The sequence below is a fragment of the Aspergillus glaucus genome (assembly GCF_001890805.1).
Source record: "Aspergillus glaucus CBS 516.65 unplaced genomic scaffold ASPGLscaffold_16, whole genome shotgun sequence".
Taxonomy (NCBI): domain Eukaryota; kingdom Fungi; phylum Ascomycota; class Eurotiomycetes; order Eurotiales; family Aspergillaceae; genus Aspergillus; species Aspergillus glaucus.
In genome coordinates this window covers 613281-624038 of record NW_019170468.1, presented here as the reverse complement: position 1 = coordinate 624038, position 10758 = coordinate 613281, and the positions used below count along the sequence as shown (strand labels likewise).

General features: G+C 49.7%; 2 protein-coding genes across 2 annotated transcripts; one reads left to right on the top strand and one right to left on the bottom strand.

The window, feature by feature from the left end:
* Positions 1-1124: 1124 nt before the first annotated feature.
* Positions 1125-6051, bottom strand: ASPGLDRAFT_153959 (uncharacterized protein). The gene is made up of 3 exons (XM_022542337.1): positions 5595-6051; positions 5049-5500; positions 1125-4973 (listed from the first exon to the last, which is right to left on the bottom strand). The coding sequence occupies exons 1-3, from the start codon at positions 5600-5602 to the stop codon at positions 1474-1476; spliced, it is 3960 nt and encodes a 1319-aa protein (XP_022398954.1). The 5' UTR covers positions 5603-6051; the 3' UTR covers positions 1125-1473.
* Positions 6052-8680: 2629 nt separating this feature from the next.
* Positions 8681-10353, top strand: fbp1 (fructose 1,6-bisphosphate 1-phosphatase). Its single transcript, XM_022542858.1, has 2 exons — positions 8681-9186; positions 9252-10353. The coding sequence occupies exons 1-2, from the start codon at positions 9065-9067 to the stop codon at positions 10189-10191; spliced, it is 1062 nt and encodes a 353-aa protein (XP_022398953.1). The 5' UTR covers positions 8681-9064; the 3' UTR covers positions 10192-10353.
* The last annotated feature ends 405 nt before the right edge of the window (positions 10354-10758 follow it).

Here is a 10758-nt window from a genome sequence, read left to right as displayed (position 1 = left end):
CATCAAGAAATCAAGGTTCTACGAGCTGAAGGTGAACGTAAAATAAAGAAGAAGGCAAGGAAACGTGCTTCTCTAGGGAATGATTTATTTATCTCTGTACAAGAAGGCCGTGAGCATATACAGCAGCTTGATACACAGCTTAATGAGCAGGTTGATGAGCTTACACCTATGCCTCGTCAACGCGCTTCACCACGCTGTAGTGGCTGTGGGACTGTTGGGCATACAATAAGAAGCTGCCCTAATAAATAGCTAGATATTTTGTCTGTTATATATTTTAATTCAATGGTGTTAGTGGTTGCAAAGCTTCAAATTCGTGGTGGTTGCGGAGGAAGTGGACGGGACGGCCGTGTGGACGGCTCGGCCGTGGATTACGTTAAGTGCTGTAGAGGATCTCATCCACTTAATCAGTTTCGATTCATCACTTTGTGTTGTGTGCTGCGGTGGCTCACGAAGCAAAGGCGCAGCATTCCAGACGTACAGGGCATTTTATCAATATCGAGCAAATCTGGTGTGCGACATCTACCTCACGTTGATTCGGAATCAATTTCTGGTCGAATTGCTTCAACAAGACCCATCCTTCTCAAACTTTCTCCGCTTTCGTCAAAAATGACATACACCCTCCATTCCAACGCATCTGACATGGACCTCCTAACCATCTAGGAATGCCTCGAAGAGCTCGGCTCCGCAGCCGCCGAACAAAATCGTTGCACGCTTGCTACCGCATGTCAATTTGTCCTAGATGGAAACGGCGGGAATGATCTGAAAACAAGTGTTGTAAAGACAATCGCTTGGCAAATCGCCCAAGTTTCGTGAACTGAGGAGCTACTTTCTGAATTGGTGGAACAGGATTTGATCGCCAGCTTCATTGACCTCGACACGGCTTGACACTACCAAGACGACTACGTCTCGACCTTGGCCCAGGAATTACAACATATCCCTGAGGTTGAAGAACTGTATGGTCCCAAGCATAGCGATGAATACTTCGTGGTTTTCCTTGTGCTTTCTACTATTATTGATTTCTTACTCGAAGTGCGTATTCGTCCGCATCGCAGTCTTATGGATAGCCAGCGTTTACATCTGTTAATACGAGATTCTGAAGGCAGCTATGCTCGTTCAATCGGATTGATATTATTTTTTATCGGTAATAGGAAAGGGACGTCTCATTTATGGAAAGATAGTTTGATCTCGAATATGTTCTGAGCACGTAGAATGTAGGCGCCGTACGGAGTACTAGTTACTACTTTTGGAATTTGCCTTACCAATATAGGGCCGGGACCAAAGAGTAAAATGAACATAAGCAATATAGCATAATCCGGCAGGTCCAAGATCTCTGTACAAGCGAAGGTATATAACGATAACGAACGAATGGGTATCACCAAAAGGGACGTTTCCAGCAAAGCATCAAAAATATAACCATCGTCAAATCAAACCCCAAGAATGTAAAAACGGCATAATCTCATCAGAAAACCACAATCACGTCTGCTCCAGCACCTCCATCTCCTCCCACCCATCCTCCGCCTCAAGCTGCATCCTAACCCTCTCCCTCAGCTCCTGAATCTGGCTACCCATCGCCTCCGTCCATTGTACCTCCACCGTAGAAACTTTATCCTTCAGATCAGCCGTGAGCGCCCGTTCCTCACTGGCCCTTGTATCCATAATCTCGCGCTGTACTCCATCACCCGGTTCGCCCCGTCGCGTACGCTCAGCTTCCATGAGTTGGCAGTTTGCGCGCATTACGGCGGATTTGACCTCGTGGAGCAGACAGAGGAGGTTGGTTTGGGATTCGATGTATTGGTAGCTCGATTTCTCTGCATGCGAGAGAAGGGAGTAGAGGTATTGTAGTGGATGGCGGTGGTAGCTTGGGTTTTCCTCGTATTCGTTTGCGGGGATTTGGACTTCGAAGCCGTTGAGGTCTGGTGGGATTTGGTCGATTAGGGTGAGGAGGGAGGGGGCGATGTCCCAGAAAGCGGAGAGTTGGACTTCCACACCGCGAACGACATTTGACTCGATTACGTCGAGGAAGGATTCGAGGCGGGAGAGGGTGTTGAATTCGTATTGGGCGCGGCGATCTAGTGCGTCTTGGTCGAAGAAGGCATTTGTTTCGTGGACTTTTTCGTCGACTGCTTTTTGACGGTAGGGGAGGACCACGACCGTTCTATATTTCTCGTTGCGCGCGCGGACTAGGTCGTACATTTCTCGATGCAGGACTTCTCGAGTTTCGAATAGCCATTTGAGCTGCGTGAGCTTTTCTAGCAGTTCGGGTTTCTCGTCACCCTCTTCCTGCGCTTGGTCCGGAGTTCCATGCCGTGCATCATCGAACAGTTTGCTACTAAGTTCATCAATACAACCAGTTGCCCGTGAAATCCGATCCGTGAGTATGCCATGCGTTGGTTCCAACACAGAAGTTTGGTACAGATCCAAAACCCGCTTCACCAGTGCTCTATCGAGTTTATTTTCTTCCAGGACTAGTGCAGCTTCTGCCTCAGCGGCTTCGGAAAAGGTTATACTACCATGTTGAATCTGAGTCTGTGTGTTGGCTTTGAACATGCGACGGCATTCACGGGTTCTTTCCTTGTGGTCCTGGAATAAACGGTCCACTTCACCGTCATGTCGTTGTCTCATGGCTTTGATCTCGGAGAGGTCACTGATTGATCGGACCAATGTTCGATACTCAACCAAGTCCGGGTGGTTGTTATTGACAGCAGGATAGTGACGCGGGTACGGCGGAGGGAGGGTAATCAGCCGCGACACGTCCATCTTAGGTGGCTCGACATAACTACTGCTTGCCATGTATGGATCTGGGGGCGGTGCCAACTCTTCATGCCAGCCAACTTTCTCTGGAGGGTACTCGTTTGGACCGTACGCGGCATACTGGCCCATTGAGTCCAGAGAGGAGCCTGGCGCTTCAGCTTCGGAGGGAGGTTGGTGATGGTTCTCTTGCAAGGACCCCAGCGATAATCCCATGTATTTCGACTCTTGTTTCGAGCGATGAACCTTGCGTCCATCTCCTTCGCTGCTCGAGCCGGTCTTGGACTCCCACCAGCGGCTGGGTGCACGGCCTCGTGAGCTCATTTCATCGTTGCTTATACTGAGACTTGCAATAGGGGACAGGGATGGTTTGTAGCTATTTCCCCAAGAAGGCTCAAGGCGGCTGACATGTGACATGTCGAGCTTTGGCCCTATGGATGGTCGCCTCACCGGCACAACTGCTGGCGCTGCATTGATGGGTTCAGGGCCTGGTGGTGGTTGAATCGGTGGTGTTTCAAACAGTTTTCGACGCACTTCCTCGTGGTCGAATGATCCCGAGTTCCAGGCCTGGGAGTACCGTTGACGCCTCATACGCGACTCAGAGACAATGAAATCTGCGAAGAGTTTCAGAGCTTCAGCCTCGTCTGCAGCGCTAGCTTCCTTCTCAATAAAATCCTTATGTCGCTGCACAGCATCCTGGAAGAACCCATCCGTGTCTCGCTTGATGGGATCCGGTGCTGATTCCTTCGATATGGACGAGCGATGGTGCAGTATTGGAGACTCAGAAGACATGGAACTATTGGACAAATGGCGCACATGTGATATCGGGCGCTCTTCCCTAGACGAAGGACGAGACGGCATTTTACCCTCTCGCGCAGACTGCAATGGCGGCGTTGGGAGTGCCTTTGGAGGCAAAGGCTGCGGCATTGCTTTAGGATATGGGGATGGATGATCCCCGTCTGGCGAGAAGGGAGGTGTTTGCGTATATCTACGCGTCGGTGCAGCTGGACTAGGCTCAGCTCTGGGCGTGGAGAAAGAAGATCGACTGGAGAAAAGACCAATGGAAGAAGCTCTCGAACGTGAAGTTGACTGCGGCGTGTCCGATCCAAAGCTGTGAGCACTACGCGGTGTATACTTTGCGGATGATGGAGCACGAGAGTCGCGGGAGTCGCGGGGGTCGCCATTCGGATTAGCAAGAACGAGGTTTGAGGGCTTTACTTGATCCACACCGTCACCCCATGTGTTATCAGGAGGTAGGACATCAGAGTCTTCGAAGACCTGGCTTTGGCGGTTTCTGCGTTCGATTCTCCTCTCTCGAATACCCTTGGCGCTCGGGTCTCGAAGAGCAGGACTGCGGAGAAGATTACCACGGCTTGTCGAAGGATGGACAAAATTGTCTGAATCGGGTGCCGTATAAGACGGCGGGGATGTGCCATTTGCTTCAGTCGTTGATAAGTCTTTACCCTTACCATGCTGAGATTCGTCGTCCACCCAGCCAGCAGGCGTAGGTGGGATGCTACCCAAGCCAGTTCCTAGTGATGGAGGCGCCCGCACCCTTGTCTTGACGGGCACATTCATGTTATTCCTTGAAGATGACGCCTCTGGTGAGCCACACACACTACGTGACCTCGAAGTTGGTGGAGGTCCCGGCGGAGGTGGTGGCAGGGGCATTCCTGGCTCCCAGGCCCGTGGTGGTGGTGACCTGCTCGGTGATTGACTGCCAGCCCTTGATGAACTGGCACTTCCCACAACTGGGCCTGCGGAAACGGCCCTTCTGGAAGTTGGCGGGCGTGAAGCAACAGGGTCCAACTGTCCAGCTACTGCGTGCCCATGGTCCGCAGTTGTTGGGAATTGCGGACCGTCCTGCGAGACCATGATTGATGGCCCGGAGCTCATGCCATGGTAAACATCGTGACGATTCTGAGAAGACGTCCTTGGAGGCGGGCCTCCTTGCGGTAACGGCGGAGGTGGAGGAAGTGATATCTGCGAACTGGGGCCTGCATCACCCATGTGAACCACCGATAGCGGGCGAGGATGAGAGACAGTGCGCTGTCGATGGTTCACCATAGGCTCAGCATTCATATTGCTTGGCCCAGGGTATGGGGGAGCCGCATTTGCGGGTGCCTCCCTGACCGGATTGTGATGAACGGCATCCCACGATGGTTGGTGTTGATGTTGATGGCTTGGGGGTGAGTACGGCGGGGGCGGAGGCGATAAAGAAACATCTATGCGCATAACACATGATGTCAGAAAGTTTCCTTCTCAAGAAGTAATAAGCAAAGAAAAAGAATAGTTCAGACCTGGGTCATTTTGCGGCGGACGACGCACACTTCGACGCAAGCTATTGGAACTGCTAGGTTGCGGATAGGCGGACTGTCCGGAGTTCGCTGACGAGCTGCTACTAACCGGACCCCAATCGCGAGGATTGTAGGGAACATTGTAATGCCTGGACGCCATGGGCGATGGTGCAACAGCAGCACTGCTGGGAGAAGACACACACGGGGACTGACTCTGGGTGAAAGGACTGGAAAGCGAAGTGGTCGACAAAGGAGTCGAGGCGTAGCCCGAACCCAAAGTAACACCCAATCCCTGGAACTGATGACCACTCAATGCTGTCGTAAGAGGAGGAGGCTGCACCGCATGTTCGCGACGACTGGGAGACGGCTGATTGCTGACGGTGCCGGTAGGAGTGGTCGACCAGCCGCTGCGAGAATGGTGAGCCTCTCCAGCGTTGCTGCTTGACGAGAACGAGCTACACACAGAGGCCAGTCAGTATCTCCGAGGGTTGTAAATAGAACCGATAGACAGGGTTGGACAACAGATGCGCGGGGGAGGGGACTGCGCACCTATTCATACTGGCGGCAATATCATGAGGGGACCAGACATGGCTTCCTCAAAGCCGCGCGCAGGAAATTGCGAGAGGCAGACTGAGTAGCCAACACTCCCTGGGGATTTTTCCAACAGACGCGACAAAGGATGAATGGACAGGGAAGCGCGAAAGAACCAGAAATTCAGTTGTTTCTATTCTTTGCAACTGCAGGAGTGACCCATCGGCCGGTAGACGGACATAACTCGTAAGATTCACCGACCAGGGATGCGATAAAAATAAACCACCAGAAAAGAAACGAAAAGGAAGAATAACACACGGGAAGAAAATAAAAGCAACAGACCCCGACCGGCCCAAAGAGACTAATTGGCTTCTGCACATGCAGCCAACGCCGCTCGTCACACCCGGCGTGGGAGGTAGGCGCTTAATCCCCGCCCTCTCACAGGTCAACCCCAAGCGCCGTCACATCTATCCCGGTCCAACGCTTCCGGTCATCAATTGTGAATGGTCAGAACACACGGCCAAAAAGCAATAAAGGAGTCTCTTGGTACCGGTAAGGATTGGCGTAGATCGGTCATCCAACCCAAACGATTAAGGATTGGCAGATAGGGCTATTTAAACGCAGTCCCTCACAGGACAATGTCGGCCTACACCGCGTGGGACGGACAGGAAAGTCATGTACGAAATCACCAAGATGCTATTTTTGATTCTATCTAAACTTGAGACAACTCCATACTAGTACTAGCATCTCTTGCGATACTTTGATTCGACAGCGGCCCATCGGCCGCTCCGGTGCTATTCATGAATGCAGTGCACACGACTCACGGAGTCAAGGACTAACCTCGGAATCTGTTCTTAAGTCGACGTTAGCACTATATCCACTGACATGTGATAACTAACTGATCGAGTGCAAAGTAGAGTAGGAATTGTGTCAGATAAATGCCCTGTCACAGGCAGTGGTCATCAATTAAAATGATTATGTTGACCGTCGTGATTAAATAAAAGTAAATCATCATTGAAAGAGGGGAGCGCAAATGGGAAACGGGAATTTCACTCACAATTGAGATGCCAGAGACAACAAGAACGCTGTCTACGGTTAGTTCATCCTATGAGAATCAAATCTCTGCGAACAGAGTCAGCATCGAGACTTGTCGAGTACAGCAGTGTAAACAAGATATTTCGATTGGTCAGACATGACGGTGTCGTCCTGGTCAACTGACGTCGACTTGGACATATGCTTGTCTTTGTTGTAATGTCGATTCATCATGTAACGCAGTGCAAGAAAAGGAACTTGACAGGTACATACACTTTGTATGCAGGCTGCAGACAGTTCATCATGTTGTTTAAGGGAAGAGTACATCACTGCAAGCAAGTTAGCAACTGACAACTAGTCGCAAGGCAATACAGAAATCGAATAGACGGATGTCAGAGAAGCATGAATGGTTAAAAAGGATGTTGTCTGCATCGATAACTCGAATAAGACTCGTCATCTAGGGAATCATCACGGTAGGTTGGGGCACGGAAGAAAACTGGAAAGAATTACCTTTTGGAAAGCTTCTACCAATGATTGAAATTCAATCAGGACAACTACTATTCGAGACAGTCAGAATCATGTCAAGACATAACAATCAAGTGTCATCGAGATTATCGAAAGGTTCTCAGTGGGCGAGGTTTTCTAGGCCTGCCGCAAATAGGCATATCCATCACGACCGGTCGTCTGTCAGGACGCCGTCGGAGCCCAGTGCCGCTTCATCTTTGGAAGATTCGGAGGTGCGAAGGGTAGTCGAGACGCTTACCATTGATTGTTGGGAGCGATTGGACACGGACAAGTTCTGTATTCCTACAAAGTCTTGCACAAAGTTAGCAAATGCATGGACAAGGCATTGTGAGATAAAACAGGAATTGAAGATTTGTCAGACAACAGCCAATTTGTATCGTCGGCGACCCGAAGGTCTCGGTCGGTAATTTCCAGCGTATTTAAATACGAAGGTCATCATTCAAAAGTATTGCAAAAACATAAAGAAAAAGTGAGACCTACCAGAATAGCGAATACTGTTTTTTTTTTTTTTTTTTTCGTTCGCTTATGCGAGACATGACCTGTTAATCTTGACAGGAACGTTAGCTTCAAGTCCAAGTTTCAGAAGTGATCAATGCAATGCGAATGATGATCAATCAGACTGACGTGCAAATAACAGAGTTTTCACGCCCCGAAAGGTCAAAGACTCTAGTTTGTTTGGTTATGGGTGTCATCATGCTGGGGGAGGGGTTGATTTCGAAGGAACTTACCAAGACTGTGTTAGTATCAACAAAGCAGAGTGATTGAGCAAGATCTTGTTGATAGAACAGCATAATGTCCTTGTTGATCCTCGAAATCGGAGGATTTTTCTCTGTTGTGGGAGGTGGAAGTTTAGAAGAAAAATTCTCTGCGCGATCTTTTTCAAGCTCTCTCCACCGGCCGGATCTAGTTTTTACCGAGACTCTAGCTTGAAGTAGTTTAGCCTCATTAGAGCCTCAACATTAACCGAGAATGGCAAGCATTAGATAAGCAACATGGCATTTGCTTTTTATATCCCTGGACAAAAGTCAGCTGACCGGCGAAAAAAAGGACAATTGTCGATCAAGCAGGACAATCATTTTCCCGCCTGCGCGTGACCAACTGACTAAAGCCGATTTCTGGCGAGACCCCAATAGTTTCCAGGTGGGCGGCTTCGAGAGAAAAAATGTGCATGTCTGCTGACCCTGTGCAGCCCACTGTTTAATGAAAGGGATGTGTTATTCGGGATGGGGCGCGGAATAGGGGCGGTATACAGTACAGTACGTACTCAGTAGGAATGCTCTTGTAGACAATTGAACCCTCTACAAGTGATCACAAGATAGCGGGGATTGCCGGGAAATTCAAGAGAACTAACCGGCGACTTTCCTGGTTAGGCTTAGGGCGGGGATATGGAACGGGTAATGACGAAAAGCCAGTAGATTACAGTAGAGACCGCCTGTAAGGATACAGCATGGATACATACAATACAGCCATTGCGTCACCGGTTTGCTCCGGTCTGACGTTTCCCACGGGCATCAGGATACACTGGCCCAATACTATGATGAGGATGGGCGTCAATTATTGGGGAATGTCAATCTTTCGAGAAGAAAAGAAGTTTCCATTAACGATTGATGGTGCTTGTGCTTGTTAAGCGTGTCTCTTTGCCTTGACCCGGTTGCCACGAGTTCTGATATCATCCCTGAGTGCAGTACTCCGGAGTACTAGCTCCTAGTTGTCCTCACATACCTCTGGTACGGATACTTAACCAGGAATCGTGGTCGTCTTTCCCTCTTTCTCCTCCCTTTATCTTCTTCCGAAATCCGTCAAACCGAGGTATTCACTTTCATATATAACCCTCCGACTTCTCCTAGTTCCTTCTTCATCTCACCTACTTCTCAACTACAATCACTTCTTCTCCCACTTGTCCTTACTCCATCCCTCTCTTATCACCCACAATGGCGAACAACGGCGACGCTCCTCCTGTCGGCCAGGAGAACATCAACACCGACATCGTCACCCTCACTAGATTCTTTACCGAACAGCAAGTCAAGGCGCCAGAGGCCACTGGTGACTTCACGTACGTATCTTCTCCCATTTGGAATTGGATCATGACAAAGAACTAACCCGGTTGTCCTTCTACAGTCTCCTCTGCCACGCCCTTCAGTTCGCTTTCAAGTCCATTGCCTACTACATCCGTCGTGCCTCCTTGATCAACCTCACTGGACTGGCTGGGTCCTCGAACACTACCGGTGATGATCAGAAGAAGCTGGATGTGATTGGAAATGATATCTTCGTCTCTGCAATGAGAAGCTCCGGCAAGTGCCGCATCCTCATCTCGGAGGAGGAGGAGCAAGAGATTATTTTCGATGAACACCCCAACGCCCGCTACGCCGTTGTCTGTGACCCCATCGACGGTTCTTCCAACCTTGACGCAGGCGTTTCGGTTGGCACAATCTTCGGTATCTATAAGCTGCCAGATGAGGTCCTCGGCCCGAACAAGAAGGTCACCGCCAAGGAAATCCTTCGTCCCGGAACGGAGATGATCTCGGCTGGATTCACCATGTATGGTGCATCTGCTCAGCTGGTGATCACCATGCGTGATGGTGATGTCAACGGCTTCACTATGGAAAACTCTCTGGGAGAGTTCATCCTGACCCACCCCAGCATGAAGATGCCTCCCAAGAAGGGTATCTACTCGGTCAACGAGGGTAACAGCATGTACTGGGCTCCTTGGGTGAACGAGTACTTCCACTCCCTGAAGTTCCCCGGAGAGGGCAAGAAGCCATACAGCGCTCGTTACATTGGTAGCATGGTCGCCGATGCATACCGTACCCTTCTCTACGGTGGTCTCTTTGCCTACCCCGCCGACTCCAAGAGCACCAAGGGCAAGCTCCGTATCTTGTACGAGTGTGCTCCCATGGCCATGTTGTTCGAGAACGCAGGCGGTTTGGCCGTCAACTCCAAGGCAGAACGTCTTCTCGAAGCCGTGCCCGAGCACATCCACGACCGCAGCGGTGTCTACCTGGGCTCGAAAGACGAGGTCCAGAAGGTCATCGACATGTACAAGAAGCACCACGGTTAAAATAATTGCATACTAATAATCCTGTTTTTCGCTCAAAACGGTTTTCCCATTTCCTTTGCACGTCTCGGTGTCTGGATTGTTCGGATGGAGTTCTGCGGTTTCACTAACGAAGTGAACGATTCTACCTGTATTAAATAGTATTACCAATGCATGAATTACAGCAAATAGTTTCCAAGTATTCGTAGATCTTTATCTGATAAGACCTGTTTAAACTCACTTGAAAGACATCTGTCGCAGTCAGTGATGCAATCTTCACGTGATATACGCGGTAGATCTGCGAACTGCGTAACTTGTGGTTGTTCAACCAATGCAGTCTCATCGTGTTTTTATCTCAACTACCAATCGAGTTGTTTTTCTATAATCAGTACGATATGAATTGCATGATGGTGGTGTCCTTTTGTCACGGGCTCGGAATAGTAGATACTAACGAACTGAATTCCTATCTAAACTATTGTAGCCATCGACGAGAATCTCGAATCTGGAGAGAAAAGAAGAAAGGGAATCTATCTACAGGAAGAAAGGGGTTTTATCTGAATGGTGTCGCCGCGCTAGTGCTCTCTCTGTTTG

Coding starts and splice junctions, on each gene's coding strand:
- ASPGLDRAFT_153959 (XM_022542337.1), bottom strand. Junction 4,974..5,048: donor TCCGCCGCAAAATGACCCAG/GTCTGAACTATT, acceptor TTATGCGCATAG/ATGTTTCTTTATCGCCTCCG.
- fbp1 (XM_022542858.1), top strand. CDS start 9,065: ATGGCGAACAACGGCGACGCTCCTCCTGTCGGCCAGGAGAACATCAAC. Junction 9,187..9,251: donor GAGGCCACTGGTGACTTCAC/GTACGTATCTTC, acceptor GTCCTTCTACAG/TCTCCTCTGCCACGCCCTTC.